The sequence below is a fragment of the Ictalurus punctatus genome, chromosome 23 (genome assembly GCF_001660625.3).
Source record: "Ictalurus punctatus breed USDA103 chromosome 23, Coco_2.0, whole genome shotgun sequence".
NCBI classification, from domain to species: Eukaryota; Metazoa; Chordata; class Actinopteri; order Siluriformes; family Ictaluridae; genus Ictalurus; species Ictalurus punctatus.
The window spans coordinates 18856765-18878342 of NC_030438.2; the positions used below are offsets into that span (position 1 = coordinate 18856765).

At 39.5% G+C, this 21578-nt stretch overlaps 4 protein-coding genes across 5 annotated transcripts; 1 reads left to right on the forward strand and 3 right to left on the reverse strand.

The window, feature by feature from the left end:
• Nucleotides 1–406: 406 nt before the first annotated feature.
• Nucleotides 407–2295, forward strand: si:dkey-152b24.7 (1-phosphatidylinositol phosphodiesterase-like). Its single transcript, XM_017452771.3, has 3 exons — nt 407–530; nt 765–820; nt 1148–2295. Exons 1-3 carry the CDS (start codon nt 408–410, stop codon nt 1998–2000), a joined length of 1032 nt encoding a protein of 343 aa, XP_017308260.2. The 5' UTR covers nt 407; the 3' UTR covers nt 2001–2295.
• A 1922-nt stretch (nt 2296–4217) lies between these two features.
• Nucleotides 4218–7994, reverse strand: LOC108256181 (uncharacterized). 2 transcript variants are annotated; one of them, XM_047150258.2, is made up of 3 exons: nt 7857–7994; nt 5875–6243; nt 4218–5742 (listed from the first exon to the last, which is right to left on the reverse strand). In XM_047150258.2, exons 2-3 carry the CDS (start codon nt 6189–6191, stop codon nt 5019–5021), a joined length of 1041 nt encoding a protein of 346 aa, XP_047006214.1. In that variant the 5' UTR covers nt 6192–6243; nt 7857–7994; the 3' UTR covers nt 4218–5018. The 2 variants fall into 2 exon arrangements, with proteins under 2 accessions (XP_047006214.1, XP_017308259.1); XM_017452770.3 differs by having other exon boundaries at nt 4218–6243.
• A 2657-nt stretch (nt 7995–10651) lies between these two features.
• On the reverse strand, nt 10652–13887 carry LOC108256190 (protein rapunzel). Its single transcript, XM_017452797.3, has 2 exons — nt 13094–13887; nt 10652–11677 (listed from the first exon to the last, which is right to left on the reverse strand). Exon 2 carries the CDS (start codon nt 11618–11620, stop codon nt 10943–10945), a length of 678 nt encoding a protein of 225 aa, XP_017308286.1. The 5' UTR covers nt 11621–11677; nt 13094–13887; the 3' UTR covers nt 10652–10942.
• A 7144-nt stretch (nt 13888–21031) lies between these two features.
• LOC124626228 (protein rapunzel-like) lies at nt 21032–21487 on the reverse strand. Its single transcript, XM_053674694.1, has one exon. It carries the CDS (start codon nt 21485–21487, stop codon nt 21065–21067), a length of 423 nt encoding a protein of 140 aa, XP_053530669.1. The 3' UTR covers nt 21032–21064.
• Nucleotides 21488–21578: the final 91 nt, after the last annotated feature.

A 21578-nucleotide genomic window follows, 5' to 3' on the forward strand; every position in this document is an offset into this window, starting at 1 on the left:
ACACAAAATGTGATAAACAATGAGCAATCAAACACAGAAGAGAAAAACACAGTACAGGTAGTACAGCCAGGGAGAAAATGCATTAAAACAGATCAGGACAGATAGCATTGAGAGAACAGATACGTGTTCTTTTCGATTGGGATTTGAACTCAGAGTTTCTCATCTTGTGAGAGCAGAAAGGAGTAGAGCAAGTGTCCAAATCAACAAGGTTTCACACATAGAATCCTATCTGGAACTTTAGGTGATGAGAAAGTAAAAAAATGTAAGTAAAAACGAACAAACTGACAGGCAGCAATGGGCTGTTTCATTAAACTTAACCGAGAAGAACAGAGCAGAAACCATGGCTTTTATCGAGACTTGCCCTCTCTGCAATCAAAAACACGTCATATAACATCAGACATCAAAGCATGATAAATTACCAGACTAAATATATTGCATACACACCCTATGTCTTTTGTTTAAAGCCTGTGAAATCTAACAGCAAACACATTTCGCCTTGCTTTCTCAGCCAGAACGGTTCACCTCGTCGAGTGAGTACTTTCTTTTACATTTTCAGTAGTTTATGAATTCCGATACATTTGTATGCTTACGAATATCTTAATTTATTTTAATATGAATTAATGCTTTTTGTTTAGTTCATTAGCAATGAACTATTTTTTATCCCATCTACGTTCTAGACCTATCTTTAGTTACGAAGTGAATGTGCTGTTGTAAAATATAAAACTTTTTTGAATTCTTTGTACTTTTTTCACCATTAATAATAGGCAAAGATGAAGAAAACAAATGTCGACCGTGTCCTCTGTGTGTCACTGCTTATTCTGTAAGTATGAAATAAGATGCACAAACATGAAGGACTGTTTTATTTCCAGACAATATTAATTCCCCTTTATATGTCAGCAGTGCTTTACAACCGTCAACATTCCCACAGTTTGAATCCACCTCAGTTCTGTTCATTTCAGTCATGGTTTGCTTTAGGAGAACACCTTCATGTGCCTTTTCATAATCTTTTATGCGTGTGTATTGACATAGCAGATATCATTAATGATAGGGTGTACCAAGGCAAGTACAGGCTTGCACAATGATCATGCAGCTCAGGTACAAACACATTTGATTCCTACATGGCCAACAATGTGACATTTTCCTCCAGGATGAGCTCTGGAAAGATGGATAGTCATAGTCCGGCTTTTAACGATAAGGCACAGCTCGTCCTTCCGGAGTTCTACAATATCGGCTGGATGAAAGAGCTGGATGGTAACACTCTCCTGTCTGATATCACCATTCCTGGAACGCATGATACAATGGCACTTTATGGAGGACCTGCGGCTGAGTGCCAGGCCTGGAGCCTGGAAGACCAGCTTAAGGCAGGTATCCGCTACATTGACCTCCGAGTGTACGCTTTCAAAAACACGCTGTACCTCATGCATGGGATCATTTACCAGCACTCAAAATTCACCATGGCTCTCGACACGCTCAAGGCGTTCCTGTCAGAGTTCCCAAGCGAGACGGTTCTTGTCCGAGTCAAGCCCGATTTGTTTGATAAGAGTAAAGTTCAGGAATCGGTTGAAAAGCTCATCGAGGGTGATAGCAGTGTCTGGATGAAGTCTACCATACCACGACTGGACGAAGTAAGAGGCAAGATCGTGTTCGTACAGGAAGACAGCTTTTTGCTCGGCGTGCCTCTGTCGGAAACCGACACCAAGGGGGATTACAAGGTCATTCACATTAGCGACAAGGAGAAAGAAACCTTTCAACACCTCAATCAAGCCATGAAGGAGTGCGGAGGAAATTCTATCATCCTCACCTATTCCAGTGGCACGGGCATAGGCACATTTGAAGGCATGTTTCTAACACCGAAAAAGGTGGCGGAAAAGATCAACCCTTGGCTGTATGATTATCTGCAAATGCTGCTTGCTGAAGGGTCTCCAGTGTGTTTCGGGATCATAGCCATGGACTTTCCAAGCGTTGACCTCATACAAACGGTCATCAAGTTTAATATGTAGCTTTGCAGGTTTGCTTCAAATTATAATCAAACTTAATGGTTAAGGTTTTAACGGTTTGGAACTTTCCACATAAACATGCAAAAATCTCTATAATAGCTAGTGAAGACATGTCTTACATGCATTTACATGCACATATCAACATCAGTCTCTTTCCAAATAAGTCTGTTAATCCTGCCTTAGCTCTGTGGCACCTACTGGAGTACGTTAATTGTTTTCTCAACCTGTTTAACTGTGATTGTAAATGTGATTTGTACTGCATTCTGAAAATAATGGCAGTAAAATGACTTTTGCTGTTGCTTTTGTGGGTTTGTTCTTTTTCCAGGAACTAATAATCTAGTGCAAGCAGCCAGTAAAGCTTCGGGAAAAAAAAGAATTACAAATAAAGACATCATTAAATAATTTTCAAAAAAAAAATTAATGTGTGTGTGCGAATGATACTTCCTGCTTAATTTGGTAAGACTTTACAATAACGGTACATGAATAATCAAGCACTAATACCTGATTTAATACTTACTTAAATAATGACGAGTTAAGGCATGTACTAATCACGAGCTAATGAAGAGCTAACCTTAACTATGATGTCAGTCATACGAATTCATGTGTGAATAACGACCACCTTAAGTTCATGTTAGTTAATGTATTAATTAACACATAGGTTAATTAAGTTTAGTTCTTCATTAGTTTGTGATTAGTACATGCCTTAACTCATCATTATTTCATATTTAAGTAAGTATTATTTCAGGTATTAGTGCATGATAATTCACATACTGTTACTGTAAAATCTTACCCTTGTTTCTTATGTCATTTTCTCCCACTCGCAATTATTGAGTGTTTTGATAGCGTGTTACACTGGGACTCGTATGTGACTGTCAAATTTGTCAGATGAGTTGTGAATCATGAGACAATGGCATAAGAAATAAGCAGATTTCCCCTTTGATTCATAGCAGAATGGTTACAGTGTGAATTTAGTATGCTAATGCCACCATCTACAGGCGTGACAGCATAACTACTGGACCTTGTTATAGAAAACTAAAATCCCAAATAAAATACATTTTAAAAACTGGCGAATTAGAAGCCAACTACAGACTTGTTTAAAGAGATGGATGGAAGTGTTCCTCAAGATGACGAAGACTGTACTCCAAGGTATTAAAAGCTGTTTCCATGGCTACTCAACATGCTTCGAAATATATATATATATATATATATATATATATATATATATATATATATATATATATATATATATATATATATATATATATATATATATATATATAATATTTAGGCAGAGCAATTATAATTTAGTAGTTTTTTGCTAATATATATATATATATATATATATATATATATATATATATATATATATATATATATATGCTAAAATAGAAGGAAAAAGAAAAATTTCCCTTGGACCTCATACACCCCATCTTTTCCACCACACTTTCACACAAAATCCCATGATGCTTGTACGTGTATATGTGATGCACTACAAAATAAGCATAGTGTTAGTTTCAAATCATACACAGGTGTATAAAAGTGGAAGAGTATTTGTGGGAGCAGGGGGCGTGGTTGACTGTCAGCTATGGACGGAGAGTAGGCGGGTCGAACCTGCAGGTAACATGTGATGATTTATGTGTGTTTGTTTGTGCTTTCAGAGAGAGAGAGAGAGAGAGAGAGAGAGATAAAGTGTGTGCGTGTCTGTGGGTCTATGAATGAGTCTGCTGAGAAGTGAAAGTAAAAATAAAGGGAATAAAGAACCTTTTTGAGTTGTCCTCAGGGGAACAAGGGCAGACCAGGAATTATAGAACTACTATAGTACTATATATATATATGTGTGTGTGTGTGTGTGTGTGTGTGTGTGTGTGTGTGTGTGTGTGTGTGTGTAGGTTGTTAATTTGGAAAATGTCAAATATTTTCTAAAACCATGTCAGTGCTGTTTACTGGTGCAGAAATGGATTTATGGAATGATACACAGGCCAACATATTAATATGTAGTCCATTTAACTTAGTCTGTTCAAATCATATTAGAATAAGCTGATGATGAATTTTGGGGAAATTTCTTTCTGAAACCGTACTTATTGATCATTGATTACTCTTTATTTATTGATTATTCATTCATATTCAAATATGCTAGAAATAAATACCAATTTAAACGTGTCACTGAAGTTGACCCTGCTGTACGAGGCATATAAAAGAATATAAAAGAAGAAACAATGATTAGATATTTCAATAGTATCATTTATTAATCATTTTATATGCATTACTTATGTATTAATTACTAATGCTCAATGATGTAATGGTAAAATCTAATAATAGCTTAAAAGCCTGTATTTAACAGTAAGCTCTAATAGATTGACAAGTTCATGCACTGAGTTTAGAAGGGAAAGTCTGTATTCTGGCTTTATTGTCATTTGAACCATATACAGATGGTAGAGTACACAGTGAAATGAAACAACATTCCTTCAGGGTCATGATGCTACATAACACAACACCAAAATACATGAGATTACACAGAACTAAATAAGACCTACACAGGACTGTATAAAGTGCATGTGCAAACAGCACAAGGTAGTACAATAATTACTGAAACAGGACAATAGTAACGGGTAATGCAAAAAGATATAACAATATAAAATAAAAATGCTGGGAATGTAACCAGTGTTTACATTAGGTGTATCAGAAAAAAAGGTCATAAGCTGGGAATAGGTTTACTAAACTTTGGGTTTATTTACATATGTAAGGGTTTATATAAGGTATGGACATTAAAACAATATTAAACTTCTTTTCTGTTCATATTTCCTTCTTTAGAGCCTAATGTGTTCCGGTCAAGCCATAGTGCTTTGACCCTCAGTCTAAATCTGTCTTGTTTCCATGATTAAGTGCTACAACAACAATAAGAAGCATAAATTTTTGTCTAAATGTAGAATCCGTTAATTAATAGGAGCCTGGAGAATCCAAATAGAGCAGATAGTGTAGACTCTGATTGGCATTAATAGATTTAATTTGATCTAAATTCCATTATTCTGAGTGGATACAAATGTCAGCTTTTTTGTGATGTATATAATAAAAGTGCTCAGGGTTGAAATTATTGGCTTCCTCCACTCTGTTAGCGCGACTGACAGCATGCACATGGCAGTTAGGGAAACTCCTACATAGAGACTCAGCCATAGATTTCATATCACCTTTCTTTTCCTCTATTTCATCATTTATTTGACTCTTGTTGAGCGGTTTAGGGTCCGCAGTGAAAGACACCACAATCCTTATTTTATTATTGCTCAAAAAATCAAAATAATTGTCACCTCCATTTATATGGCGCCGCTTGCCAAACAGAAACCTCCCAAGTCTGCTGTCATCATCTTTAAACACCCTAACTGACCAGGACACCCAGTCATACTTCTTGACAAGGGCATCCAGTATGAATTTAGTAAACTCAGGGTCGACACTGCTCTGCCTCTCTGTAAGCTTCTGATTTATATCAATCTTGGCTTGTGCAGGAAAGTTGTCCACACATTCATCTACTGCTGCCTTCATGCGCTTCTCCACCTCCTCCATACGGTCTTGCCATTTCTTCACCATATCCTCTTCAACAGTGCCTTCCTTTAGCGCAGCGTAGCCCATCAATGCCACGATCCCAACCACAAACACCTTCTTCATCGAAGCACAGAATTCCTCCACTGCCCTCCTGCTCCGCTGCTCGGTGGCCAGTATCGTGTCCAGCATTGCATCTCCAGAAGAGTTCTCTCTAGTGAAGGCATCGTACAAGCAATCAAGGTTCTTTTCTCCCTCATATTCCTCAAAGAATTCAAGGAACTCATCTATCTTCAGCTTCTTAAACTTGGGTTTGGCTGTGAATATATATTTAAACATTTCATACTGGTTGATTATCTGTGTGTAGAACGTAAAGTTCTCGATGTTCAACGATGATCGCTGCAGCACCAGCTGTGTTTTTTCAATCTCACCCTGGACCTTTTCCAACTTCTGGTTGACACTTTCAAACTGATCAGCAAGATACTTCGCCTCGTTGCCCTCTGGGTTGCCAAGGAGCTCAGCTGAGACCATAAAAACTGCCTCCAGGATGGGATTGAACTGGCCTACAGTGACTGCCAGGATCTCACAGCCTTTACCTAGGATCTCCACTCCCTTTTCAATCTTGTCCTTATTTTCCAAAATCCATTCTGCCACACCACTCATATTGGATGTCGGGAAAGAGGTCTTTTTCCGTTAAGGGAGGCAAATGTTCTTTCTGTAACATAGCAAGAAAAGTCATTTAAAAAAATTTTTCAGGCAGGTGATATCAAATCAAATAATATTTTATTGGTCAAACACACAACCATACACACTACCACATGCACTACCACAATACTTTTTACGACTGTCCAGTGACACAAAACAAAATGTATTTAAAACATAATTTACCTACAGAAAAACTATGATCTGTATGTGGAATAAAGTGCAGTGCAATGCTGTTCAATGTCGAGCTGAGGTAGTTTTTAGAGTTGAGATAGCTACCAATATAATAAATATTTATAAATGTGGGATATGCCTTGTATGATAACAGGAATGTTGATTGTGTAGGTGTTGTACAAATAATCCCATTTCTTTGCAGTAACCTGCAGCAAAATTGCAGTATTCGCAAGAATGTAGTTAGTCATTCGTTGGTTGCTAAGGTATTGCTGTGATGTTCCGTGTGGCTGTTAGGCTGTTGTTAGGTAGTTGCTATGGTATCCTTGTTGTTTGCTATGGTGTTCCCATTGACAAACCTCAGAACCTAGTCCTGAATATGCCTTTCAGGTTTTAACTGAATCCATCTAATATTTCATGTTGTAGCTGTTTGACTAAAAAGTAAGCTCTGCCTCGCGTTGATAAAAGTCATTGATGGGCAGGCACTTATGAGTAATCTGACACCACAGTTTTGAAGTACGAATCCTAGGGATAGTTTGTTTTGCATATTTGAAAATGAATCGATGAAAGATAGCCAATGAAAGAATCTTCAATGTACGCCTTATTTTACACGAGATATTCTTGACTACATGAAGAAGGTTTAATAGAGCCCCAAAGTGGCCAGTGTGAGTGACAAGGCATCATTTTTAGTGGGTTCCTAGAGGTGCCTATTATTCAGGTTTTGTGACAATTACTGACTGTTAACCCTATCAAATGCCTGCTGAAAGTTAACTGGCCCATCTGAAAGCTGAAAACTTTTTCAGCAGCCAGGTCGACATTAGCAAACACTTTCAAATTAAGCTAACCTCAATTCAGCTGAATCGGACTGGCGGTTCCTGAGAAACAGTTTTCTAAACTTAACACTCCCTATTGAAGACCACACCCAAAAACAGGAACATGCTCTCAAAAACCTGACTTACAACTGCTTGAGTGAATGAAGCTCTGCCACACTAGAATTGATCTACAGATTGGAGTTATATTGCTCATAAAGCTCTGAAAATTTTAGAGGGTCACCAATCAACACCGATTTTCAGTTTTCCCTTTGAATGTTTTTTTATTATTATTAATATTATTTTAATAAAGCTCCAAACCTAAACTAAACAGAATCCATTGTCATAGTTTGTTAGCACAAAGACCATTGCCTTTTATCATTAGCAAAGTCTTTTTAAATCTCAAAACCACATCCTTGGTTACTAATCCTACGACACTGACGTTGAAGACAAAGTGTTACACACGTCAGTGTTTACTAAAACACAAAATACGGCCATCTTGAAACCTTTCCTTATTGTATCTATCGATGTAACCAGAAATCCAATCCATATTGTAGATAGGTACAAAGATCTCTTTTTTTATGCCACTGCTCAGTGAAAGGAAAAGCAAAGAAGCACAAAACACTAAGAAGAGGAAAAGGCTTACAGTTATTTGGAGAAATGTGCAGAGGTGCCCTCTGTGGTGTGCCAGCGAAGCCCAGCTGTGCAGGAAGAGCTGCACTCCTCTGTGGCTATGTGACGTTTATTTATAACCTCGCTTCTCACAGCCCTCCTACTATGGATGGGCTCCACCTCTTCTGAGCATGCCTAGAAGCTCACTCTGAGAGGGATGGGTCATTTCCTCATTCATAGGCTTTTACTCTGCTCTGCAAAATGGTTTAGGACAGCATCAACTGTCATGACCAACAGAGCAAACAAAAAGTCTCCTCAATAACAATAATGATCATTTTAGAATGACAAAAATAGTTACAAAAACCTAGGAAATTCAAAGAACTTCAAATTAGGTCCGGCGTGCTTTGGTGTTAGGGCAGGTTTTACAGAACAGCTTTGGCATTCATCTGTATTAAATCCAAACATTGAAAAGCTGTTACACTAAACATCACTAACTATGAGACGGGTTAAACTAGGCAAGCAGGTTTGATATGTGTTGGAGCTGATTAGAATGAAATCTAAAAAAAAACTAAATATTTCCTGACATACTGTAATTAAATAATAATAATAAAAAATCCATACACCTGGACTAAAACATTGCATTACAGAAGGTAAGAAGTTAGAAGCAATATGATAATAAATAAAGACTGTAACACATTTTATGGCATTTATTTCCATACATTTTCAATTTCAGTGCAGGAAATAAATCAGGACTAACGTAAAGTAGCTAAGACTGATTTGGTTGTACCTTTACTGTATATGTGGATTACATCTGACAGCAGACACGTTTGGGCAGGTGTCACATGACTTGTCATTAGCATGGGAATTAGCCTCAGGCCTTCTATATCGATGTGCTTACTATCACTAAAAAAGAAACTTACATTGATTTTAAAAGATTGCTGTCTTCCAGAATACAGGAATTTCAGTGCAACCTTACTGTGTCTTATTATGTGAAATACATTTCTTATCATTTTCATATGCTCTATAAATGATGACAGTGTGATTAGAATGCTATTCCTTAAATATATTTTATATACTACGCGTTGTACAAATGCCTTCATGCATGCCTGTTGTCTTCCAGAGAGTAAGGATGTGGATCATTATTCTTATTGTGCTTTATTATGTATATTCTTGTGTGTTAAATCTAAATTTGGAGGAACCATACCTGATCCAGATAAGCTGCCTTTACAATTCTATCCATCTTTTTTATGGTCATACAATCTATCCTATATACTATCACATGTTTATCGCATCCTGTCGGGAACACTAATTGAGAGTTTGAAAAAAAACCCAAAAAACTGAAAGTGAAAACTGAAGTCGAATTCTCGATTCTGGAATGTCTAAAGATGTTTAATTATTAGATTGTTAATTTTATATAAAAGCAGCTTTGACAGTAGTGCACCTGCATCTCGTGGGTTAATATTAATGCACTCTTTATAATGTTTGATAATTTTTATAGTCCCCAGTGTACACAGGGACTGGAATGATTCTGACACTCGTACTTTAGACCATTCAATGCATTCATTAATGTTTAACTTTATAGCATACATTTGTAGAAGAGTAATAACTCATAAACGCACGATCCAGTGTTACCCAGAAGTCTGGTGGGTAAATAGAGGTATGCAGCAGATGGCGTATGCACAGGCATGTGACAGTGAGTCATGTTGACCTTGGGTTAACAATGGGCCACTGACTAGCGTGGCTTAAAGTACACAGATTAGTATTTTGTGCTTTACTAAAATCATAATATATGTAACCTGTAACATGTTTGAAAGCAAATTGCTATCAATGATGGTGGTTTACTTTATAATAGAGTAAAAGCACGTGCTTGGCCATTTCATTTACTTGGACATCTTTCTATCTGTAAACTCTCAGAACTTTTTTTTCAGTTAATCAAATATAACGTAATTGCGCATTAACATTCGCAAGAAAATGTGATTTTTAAAAATAGTTTGCTGCAGTGGTTTTGCTGACTTCTTTTCAGTTTAACAATCAATAAAATATGGAATTTGGTTGGGGTCCACAAACGTTTGCACACAGCTTTACCTATGCAAACAAAAAAAACTAAAAATGTTCTAGAAAAGTGGCTGGGTAAAGAGGGGATTAGCCTGACAATTATGGGCTATTTTGACATATAACATAAACAAGTGGGTGAAGAATGATGCCAGGCACTGTTTTTAAAACTCTTATTATGACAGCGTGGGACTACCGTGTGTAGATTCTACACAAAAGTGTTTCCAGGTTTAACGTAGTAATGTAATTCTTTGTAAGACCTGCAGATGTCACTATTCTACTGCTGCAAGGCACGCTAATTTGCATATTGCCCTGTGGTTAGTGTATCTGAACAGCTTGGAGTGAGCTATGTCCTTAAAAAGATATCCTGGGACTTGATAATATGAGTCTCTCTCTGAGTAAAGTAAGTTTTATCGAGCATCTTGCAGAACCAGCCACAGTTCTTCTGGAGACTTTGACTGTCGTACTTTCATCTTACTTTTGCAGCAAAATCCAGCAGCCTTCATTGTGTTTTTTGTCTGAAAGGTGTCTCTTACCACTTAATATGCTGCTTTCTTTACTGACATACAAACGTTTTTCTGTAACACTTCATTTTGTGCTGGAAAACTAATGTTTGGATATCTAAAATGTTTAAATGTTTCTGTACTGACTCAATAATGTAGAAAGTCATGAAATAAAAATCCATAACAAAGTTTGTACTAAGGAAAATAGGGTGCCTAAGACTTTTGCACAGTACTGTGTGTGTATATAGCAAGCTAATAGTCAATAAAACAATGAAACAGTATGGTCAGCTTTATACAGCAATATACAGCTTTACTATACATTCAGCAACACTTTTAGATTTATAAAGTCATATAAGATTTTGCATATTCTGTTTAAATTGAATCAAAGATAGGATTTTTAAGTGCTAATCCAATAAAAAGGCATAGAAACAATACAAGAAGAGAAAAAATAGTGTTCTCATTGCTCATAATATGAATAACATTTATTTGTTTATCATTGTCTACATTATAATGCAGTACAAGACTGCTGTGGTTTAACAATCCTTCAGTGAATTTGGTATCATTCCTACTCACTACACTCATCCAGGACTTCTTTCATCTTGGTCTGAATGTTGATGACCTTTTGGCCCCATTCTTCCCTGAACTCATCCTCATCATCCTCAGTGACCACATAGTAGGCCATCAGTGCCATGAGGCCGATGTGGAAAAGGTTGGCCAGATGAGCGCATCTAGCCTCCATGATCTTCCTGTTCCTGTTGCAATGGTCTAGATAATATTTCAGTAGTGGCCTCCCAAAAGGACCCTGGTCTTCCATGACGGCTTGATAGAACACATTCAAATTCAGGCGGCCCTTTTGTTTTCTATAGATTTTCTTGAAATCCTCTCTGTAACGCTCGTCTTTTTCTGGGTCCTTCCTGATTCTGTCCACCATGGTTTTGAAGGCTTGGTATTGATACTTGATGTTCTTTTCCAAGTCACCATAGTTTTTGTTGATCTCAGTAATTTGGATCTGGTCCAGCAGCTGCTTGTTCTGCTCAGAGATGCTCTCCAACTTGTCATGAATCTGCTGGAACTCCTTGTCCAGCTCACTGGCTTGATCTTCCACTAGGCCTTTCCTCACTACACCAACCAGTGAGGTAACGATGCCAAACAGAGGGTTGATGGTGGAGGCAAAGGAGGACACTTTCTCCAAGCCGCCCAGCACCATTGCTGCAGTCTGCTTGATTTGCTCCTTGTTTGCCATTGATGCAAAGGGGTCACTAGTTTTTTTTGTCTAGCTAGCCTTTGGTCACGTGGAATTCTGAAATAATTAAGGAAAAATGTATTAAAGAACCAAGCACGAACTGCACAATCACTGCATTCTGCCTTCAGTCATATCCACCTTATTCCTGGGGGCGCTGCTATAGAAATTCTTATGGGTGCAACTCCTGGTAACTGGAGGAAGTAGCTTATAGCCGTCATTGGACGGAATGTGTTCCACGTGGTTTCTTAAAATCCCTATTGTTTACTTTTGCACTTTTTTTTGGTAGGTTTTAACATATGTTTTAGAATAAAAAGTCATGACCATAATTCACACAAGGAATCATGGGGTGCAGGAATAAGGTTTAAATTGTGTTTATTATCAAGGGTATAGGCATTTATTCACTATGAGTGTTAGATATTTGATTTAAGAAATGGCACTTCCTCTCCAGTTTATACTTTTTATCTTTACTGTAAACAGTTTTACTTTTTTACTTTTAATTATCATTGCTGCATATGTAGTAGCTTGCTATCCAATTTTTTTTAACAACCGAGCAGAGTAATGTAACATTAAATAGAGTCAATAAAACCTAAACTGAGGCCAAACTGTAGTACCTGCTGTGGTTTTCAGTTGAAAACCTAAGCTTAAAACATTAGGGAGTCAAATATAGCTTTCTCCCGCCCCTGCCCTCTGCTGAGTTTGCATGTTCTCCCGTGCTTCGGGGGTTTCCTTCCACAGTCCAAAGACATGCTCCGTAAGCTGATTGTCATCTCTAAATTGTCTGTAGCGTGTGAACGTGTGTGCTATTGTTCCCTGCTATGGGTTGGCACCCTGCCCAGGGTGTGTACGATAAGCTTGCTCATTAGGGATAAATTCATACAATTAAAATTTATATCCTGAATTTATATGTTTCTGTAAAGCCGCTTTGGGACAATGCCCATTGTTGTACGCACTATACAAATAAAACTGAATAGAAAATGGGTGGATGGATGGATGGATATAGCTTTCATCATTAAGCTGGAATTAAATAGTGCATTATATAGTCTACTGAAAGCAAGATGTCAGTTTCTTGAAGTGTAAAGAAAGCATAGTTTAATTTCATATTCACATAGGATAGATTGTCATTCGTCTGTGAATCACAGGCTTGAAATCTGTCCCTGGTAATCCCAAACCATAGCCATTAGCAAAGCTTCTTGTGTTTACCATTTTATTAGGAGCCAGTCTTAAAATAAAATGTCCATAGCCAAAATATACATAGCCTTTCAATAAATTTACCTAAATACTCAGATATACACAATGTAGAGACTACATCTAGTGCTGAAGCACTGCCCATTGTCAGGGCAAGCTGGTTAGCTTAAAATGAACACAACCCAAACAATGGCTCTCTCCACATCAAATAACAACATCAGCCCAAAATTTCATCAGGCATACAGCAAACAGATAAAAAAGAAAATGAACCCAAGCTAAGAACCTTACCTGCTCTAATGTATGTACCTGTTCCCTTCTTAATTCTGCTGCTGTGTTTATTGTGCAACCGCAGACAGGAGATAGCGTCCTTACTACTGTGCTATATGGGCAGGCTAAGGGTGTGACTCATATCTGAGAAATGCTCACTGGTTTTTTAGGGGGCGTGCTTTGGTGGGATATGCCTTGTAGCAGTTTGGCTCAAATATATTGATGAAATGTATTCACTTCTTAGCAGGTTTATCGACCCACCATGCTACAATAGGCATAGTGAAAGGAGTAAAGCTGTTAACACATACAAGTGAGTATTACAATAAGTGTCCAACACCGCCATACTTCATCCAACACTGCCATACACTACGGGCATGTCTGTGCTTTTGTTTGCCGTGTAATTTATACGGAACTATTAAATTAACAGCAGGTCTTACAAATGTGTTATTGTCTGGTCAAGCATTTTGCTAACTAGCATAAAGTGTTATGGTACATTTTATTTTGATCCTGTCAGCCAAAGCCAGTTTATTGATCATGCTGGAGTAATGACTCATTTGCATTGGACATCTGGACAAGCTCATCTGCACTCTGAGATCGCCTGTGGAGGGTCAAAACCTACAATTTCTGATTTCTTGCATAAAGACCCATTTGTGTAGATGAACATGGCTTTAGAGCGCCTCCTGCCAGCTAGCTGTACAGAGCTGTTCAAATATCAGGTCTTGTTAGACTACCTGAAGCTGGAGGAAGCACGGCTCGTGGCAGATTCCTATCTACTTAACTCTGCTGCCTAATCACACACGATAGTGACAGGTGAAGCAGGAAACTCCAGTGTGGACCCCACTTGTGTATCACAGTTGAACAACAACAACAACAACAACAAAATGGTGCTTTGTCAGAGTGTAACAGTGAAACCAGAGCCTCAGCAAAGAAAAGGGTTAAACTCAAAGCATACTGTGCCAGTGTTGTGACAATGATCAGTATTTCTTGAGCAAGTGCCTGTGGGTCCAGAGCTTTGCAATTTTTCATTGCATAATTCTGGAGGATTTTACCCAGTGTGAACAAATATAAAGGAAACAAAACAGGGCCCATACACATACTTTTAGCTCATACACACATGTATGACATCATCTCTTTTCCTGAAGAAAGGGGAAATCCCTGTCCTTATGTATACAAACACAACTTTATGTTTCTTGCAGCCATGCGGCTGTCTGAATCTTTGGTGGAAAACCAGACTCCATCGCCGGGCTGGTACTGCAGGTGCTCGCTGCGGCGATAGTCAGCCTTGCGTTTGTAGGTGTGTACCGTTTGTACAAGGCGCTGGTGTGTGCTGGCCCAAACCTGTTCGCTCCTCTAAAACCACTGGTCCACTGCTGGTGACTCGGTGGGGGTCGCATTCCAGGAGAACAGTGGAGGCTTGTAGCCTAGCACACATTGGAATGGTGTGAGCCCCGTGGCTGTGTGACGTAGCCAGTTCTGTGCGTATTCGGCCCAGGGAGGAATCTACCCCAGTCCTCGGGGCTTCAGGCAAAGAATGTCCTAAGAAACCGGCCAATCTCCTGGTTAACTTGTTCCACTTGGCTTGTGGGTGGTAGCCAGATGTGAGGTTGACAGGCGATCCCCATCGTTTCCATAAACCTGGACCATACCCTGGACGTGAATTGAGGTCTCCGATCACTGACTACTTCCTCCGGAGTGCCTATGTACCTGAACACGTGCTGAAAGAGTGCCTCAGCTGTCTTGAAGGCGGTGGGGAGGGCGTGTAGAGGAATGAGCCTTAGGCCATCAGTAGGCCATCAGTGCGATGTGGACGATGTGGAAAAGGTTGGCCAGATGAGCGCATCTAGCCTCCATGATCTTCCTGTTCCTGTTGCAAGGGTCCAGATAATATTTCAGTAGTGGCCTCCCAAAAGGACCCTGGTCTTCCATGACGGCTTGATAGAACACATTCAAATTCAGACGTCCCTTTTGTTTCCTACATATTTTCTTTAAATCCTCTCTGTAACGCTCGTCTTTTTCTGGGTCCTTCCTGATTCTGTCCACCATGGTCTTGAAAGCTTGGTATTGGTGCTTGATGTTTTGTTCATAGTCACCATAGTTTTTGTTGATCTCAGAAATTTGGATCTGGTCCAGCAGCTGCTTGTTCTACTTAGCAATGCTCTCCAACTTGTCATGAATCTGCTGGAACTCCTTGTCCAGCTCACTGGCTCCATCTTCCAATAGGCCTTTCCTCACTACACCGACCAGTGAGGTAACGATGCCAAACAGAGGGTTGATGGTGGAGGCAAAGGAGGACACTTTCTCCAAGCCGCCCAGCACCATTGCTGCAGTCTGCTTGATTTGCTCCTTGTTTGCCATTGATGCAGAGGGGTCACTAGTTTTTTGTCTAGCTAGCCTTTGGTGGGAGTCTGAAACAATAAAGGAAAAATGTATTAAACAACCAAGCACGAACTGTACAACCACTGTGTTCTGCCTTATCAGGCACACAAAAGACCTCCAGTCATATCCACCTTATTCCTGGGGGCACTGCTATAGAAATTCTTATGGGTGCAACTCCTGGTAACTGGAGGAAGTAGCTTATAGCCGTCATTGGACGGAATGTGTTTCATGTGGTTTCTTAAAATCCCTATTGTTTACTTTTGCACTTTTTTGGTAGGTTTTAACATATGTTTTAGAATAAAAAGTCATGACCATAATTTACACAAGGAATCATGGGGTGCAGGAATAAGGTTTAAATTGTGTTTATTATCAAGGGTATAGGCATTTATTCACTATGAGTGTTAGATATTTGATTTAAGAAATGGCACTTCCTCTCCAGTTTATACTTTTTATCTTTACTGTAAACAGTTTTACTTTTTTACTTTTAATTATCATTGCTGCATATGTAGTAGGTTGCTATCCAATTTTTTTTTAACAACCGAGGAGAGTAATGTAACATTAAATAGAGTCAATAAAACCTAAACTGAGGCCAAACTGTAGTAACTGCTGTGGTTTTCAGTTGAAAACCTAAGCTTAAAACATTAGGGAGTCCAATATAGCTTTCTCCCGCCCCTGCCCTCTGCTGAGTTCGCATGTTCTCCCGTGCTTCGGGGGTTTCCTTCCACAGTCCAAAGACATGCCCCGTAAGCTGATTGTCATCTCTAAATTGTCTGTAGCGTGTGAATGTGTGTGCTATTGTTCCCTGCTATGGGTTGGCACCCTGCCCAGGGTGTGTACGATAAGCTTGCTCATTAGGGATAAATTCATACATTTAAAATTGATATCCTTAATTTACACATTTCTGTAAAGATGCTTTGGGACAATGCCCATTGTTGTACGCACTATACAAATAAAACTGAATACGTGCTATAGAAAATGGGTGGATGGATGGATGGATATAGCTTTCATCATTAAGCTGGAATTAAATAGTGCATCATATAGTCTACTGAAAGCAAGATGTCAGTTACTTGAAGTGTAAAGAAAACATAGTTTAATTTCATATTCAATTAAGATAGATTGTCATTCATCTGTGAATCACAGGCTGGAAATCTGTCCCTGGTAATCCCAAACCATAGCCATTAGCAAAGCTTCTTGTATCTACCATTTTATTAGGAGCCAGTCTTAAAATAAAATGTCCATAGCCAAAATATACATAGCCTTTCAATAAATTTACCTAAATACTCAGATACACACAATGTAGAGACTACATCTAGTGCTGAAGCACTGCCCATTGTCAGGGCAAGCTGGTTAGCTTAAAATGAACACAACCCAAACAATGGCTCTCTCCACATAAAATAACATCATCAGCCCAAAATTTCATCAGGTATACAGCAAACAGATAAAAAAGAAAATGAACCCAAGCTAAGAACCTTACCTGCTCTAATGTATGTACCTGTTCCCTTCTTAATGCTGCTGCTGTGTTTATTGTGCAACCGCAGACAAGAGATAGCGTCCTTACTACTGTGCTATATGGGCAGGCTAAGGGTGTGACTCATATCTGAGAAATGCTCACTGGTTTTTTAGGGGGCGTGCTTTGGTGGGATATGCCTTGTAGCAGTTTGGCTCAAATATATTGATGAAATGTATTCACTTCTTAGCAGGTTCTTAGCACCACGCTACAATAGGCATAGTGAAAGGAGTAAAGCTGTTAACACATACAAGTGAGTATTACAATAAGTGTCCAACACCGCCCTACTTCATCCAACACTGCCATACACTACGGGCATGTCTGTGCTTTTGTTTGCCGTTTAATTTATATGAAACTATTAAATTAACAGCAGGTCTTACAAATGTGTTATTGTCTGGTCAAGCGTTTTGCTAACTAGCATAACGTGTTATGGTACATTTTATTTTGATCCTGTCGGCCAAAGCCAGTTTATTGATCATGCTGGAGTAATGACTCATTTGCATTGGACATCTGGACAAGCTCATCTGCACTCTGAGATCGCCTGTGGAGGGTCAAAACCTACAATTTCTGATTTCTTGCATAAAGACCCATTTGTGTAGATGAACATGGCTTTAGAGCGCCTCCTGCCAGCTAGCTGTACAGAGCTGTTCAAATATCAGGTCTTGTTAGACTACCTGAAGCTGGAGGAAGCACGGCTCGTGGCAGATTCCTATCTATGTTACTCTACTGCCTAATCACACACGATAGAGACAGGTGAAGCATGAAACTCCAGTGTGGACCCCACTTGTGTATCACAGTTGAACAACAACAACAACAACAACAACAAAATGGTGCTTTGGCAGAGTGTAACAGTGAAACCAGAGCCTCAGCAAAGAAAAGGGTTAAACTCAAAGCATACTGTGCCAATGTTGTGACAATGATCAGTATTTCTTAAGCAAGTTCCTGTGGGTCCAGAGCTTTGCAATTTTTCATTGCATATTTCTGGAGGATTTTACCCAGTGTGAACAAATATAAAGAAAACAAAACAGGGCCCATACACATACTTTTAGCTCATACACACATGTATGACATTATCTCTTTTCCTGAAGAAAGGGGAAATCCCTGTCCTTATGTATACACACACACACACACACACACACACACACACTAGCAGGAAAGGATAGTTTTGGTGCTATGGGAAACTCTGAAAAAGATTTAGCTCTTGCTGCTTGAACTGAGTGCTGATACTTTGTTAGACATATCTTTTAATACTCATCTGAGACTTGGAGTTTATCTTTCTTCCGTTTTCACTCTGCTTTCCTGCATTCCTGCCTAAGAATACTAGTTTTATTAGTGAACCAAGGCTGAAAAAAGTTTTAACTTTTGGCTTTCTGGTTCTCAGTGGAGTTTATATGGTGGGAATAATAGCTGATGGATTGTGATTTAAAAGATGAACACGGTGATGTGGAGTCAAACACAACTGGTCTAGGATCTGATAGAGAGAACTTCCACATTACAAATCAGAAAACCTAAAGAAAGCACCGAGTCAAGTGTGTGTCCTTGTTTGTGCGAAGGGCTTGCTAAATAAGTCCATCAAATGTTGGAATTCTGCAACCAATGGCTTGGTCATGTAGACCTTAACAATGAGCCACTAACTAGTAGTCACGTACCGTGGGTGGAGACGGAAGCAGTTGCGGGTCACAGAATCAAAGCAGAATAATCCAATGGGAAAGACAAAGTTTGTGGTTGTGAAAACTGGCAGGGGTCAGGCGATCAGGTAAATAAACAAAACGAGGCTAGGCAGAAATGGAGGTCGGGGACGGAAACACTGGTCAAAGTCACTTAAGCAAAACTCACAATGAACGGCTTGGATAATAGCAGAGAGCAAGTCTACTCAACATTTTCTTCGCGAAGTCTATTTGCATCCAGAGTCTCTTAAGTGCTGTGGTGAGAGTGTGTGATTGGATGCAGGTGTGTGCGATTAGAACTCCGGGGAGGGCGAGCGCATGCGTGCGTGGGAAGTGTAGTTCTCAGCGGCCATGTTTGCAGTCCGCGGTGCCTCCTGGGAAACTGAGTTGTGGCTTAGCTGTGATATGACAGAGCCCCACCTCACAGGGCTCACTACGGGAGCAGAGTCCTTTCTGGGTCTCCCCCTTGGGGTCAGGGTCCTGGACATTCAGGGTGCGATCCGTGGAAGTCTTTACATAGCTGCGAGTCCAGGATGTCTTGTGCCGGCACCTAGCACTGTTCCTCTGGCCTGTATCCCTCACAGTCAACCAAATATTCCAGCTTACCCCTGCTGCGCCACTAGTTTAGGATATCTTTGATGAGGTAGGCAGGTTGCCCATCGATTTCGAGTGGGACAGGAGTGGTTTCGAAGGGCACATCTGTGGCTAGAGATCCCGTGATGACGGGCTTGAGTCGTGACACGTGAATGAGGGTGCTATGCGACTGTGTCGAGCTAGTTCCAAATGGTAGGTGACCTCATTGATCTGCTTGACGGTCTTGAATGGCCCGGTGTACCTTGGGGTAAGTTTCTTGCAGCCTTGTGGCTGTCTGAAGTCTTTGGTGAACAACCAGACTCCATCACCGGGCTGGTACTGCAGGTGCTTGCTGTGGCGACAGTCGGCCTTGCGCTTGTAGGTGTGTGCCATTTGTACAAGGCGCTGGTGTGTGCTGGTCCAAACCTGTTCGCTCCTCTGGAACCACTGGTCCACTGATGGTGACTCTGTGGGGGTCGCATTCCAGGAGAACAGTGGAGGCTGGTAGCCTAGCACACATTGAAACAGTGTGAGCCCCGTGGCTGTGTGACGTAGCGAGTTCTGTGCGTATATAATCTACTCCAGTCCTCGGGGCTTGAGGCACAGAATGTCCTAAGAAACCGGCCATTCTCCTGGTTAACTCGTTCCACTTGGCCATTAGTCATGGCTTGGCTGTGATATGACACTAGTGTGGCTTAAGGTACACAGATTAGTATTTTGTGCTTTACTAAAGTCATAATATATGTAACATGTAACATGTTTGAAAGCAAATTGCTATCAATGATGGTAGTTGACTTTATAATAGAGTAAAAGCACGTGCTTGGCCATTTCATTTACTTGGACATCTTTCTATCTGTAAAGTCTCAGAACTTTTTTTTCAGTTCATCAAATATAACATAATTGCGCATTAACATTCGCAGGAAAATGTGATTTTTAAAAATAGTTTGTTGCAGCGGTTTTGTTGACTTCTTTTCAGTTTAAAAATAAATAAAATATGGAATTTGATTGGGGTGCCCAAACTTTTGCACACAGCTGTACCTATGCAAACAAAAAACAAAAAAAATGTTCTAGAAAAGTATCACTCAGGATGTCCCAAAAAATATTCCAAACTTTGAATGCTCCACAGAGCATATTTTTCTTCTTATATTTTTTAAATGAAAAGAATATGGCACAACCTCAACTCTGCCTAGAAGATACTGTCCATCAAGTCAGGGATTAGCCTGAGAATTGTGGGCTATTTTGAGTAGGTTCTTGACATATAACATAAACAAGTGGGTGAAGAATGATGCCAGGCACCGTTTTTAAAACTCTTATTATGACAGCGTGGGACTACCGTGTGTAGATTCTACACAAAAGTGTTTCCAGGTTTAACATAGTAATGTAATTCTTTGTAAGACCTGCAGATGTCACTATTCTACTGCTGCAAGACACACTAATTTGCATATTGCCCTGTGGTTATTGTATCTGAACAGCTTGGAGTGAGATATGTCCTTAAAAAGATATCCTGGGACTTGATGGTAATATGACTTTCTCTCTGAGTAAAGTAAGTTTCCTCTGGAGACTTTGACTGTTGCACTTGCATCTTACTTTTGCAGCAAAATCCAGCAGCAATATACAGCTTTATACAGCAATATACAGCTTTACTATACATTCAGCAACACTTTTAGATTTATAAAGTCATATAAGATGTTGCATATTCTGTTTAATTGAATCAAAGATAGGATTTTTTTATGTGGTAATTCAAGAGAAAAAATAGTGTTCTCATTGCTCATAATATGAATAAGATTTATATGTTTATCATTGTCTACATTATAATGCAATACAAGACCACTGTGGTTTAACAATCTTTCAGTGAATTTGGTATCATTCCTACTCACTACACTCATCCAGGACTTCTTTCATCTTGGTCTGAATGTTGATGACCTTTTGGCCCCATTCTTCCCTGAACTCATCCTCATCATCCTCAGTGACCACATAGTAGGCCATCAGTGCCATGAGGCCGATGTGGAAAAGGTTGGCCAGATGAGCGCATCTAGCCTCAATGATCTTCCTGTTCTTGTTGCAATGGTCTAGATAATAATTCAGTAGTGGCCTCCCAAAAGGACCCTGGTCTTCCATGACGGCTTGATAGAACACATTCAAATTCAGGCGGCCCTTTTGTTTTCTATAGATTTTCTTGAAATCCTCTCTGTAACGCTCGTCTTTTTCTGGGTCCTTCCTGATTCGGTCCACCATGGTCTTGAAGGCTTGGTATTGGTGCTTGATGTTCTTTTCCAAGTCACCATGTGACATGCCACCAAAGTTTGCTTCAATGCTATATATATATATATATATATATATATATATATATATATATATATATATATATACACACACACACACA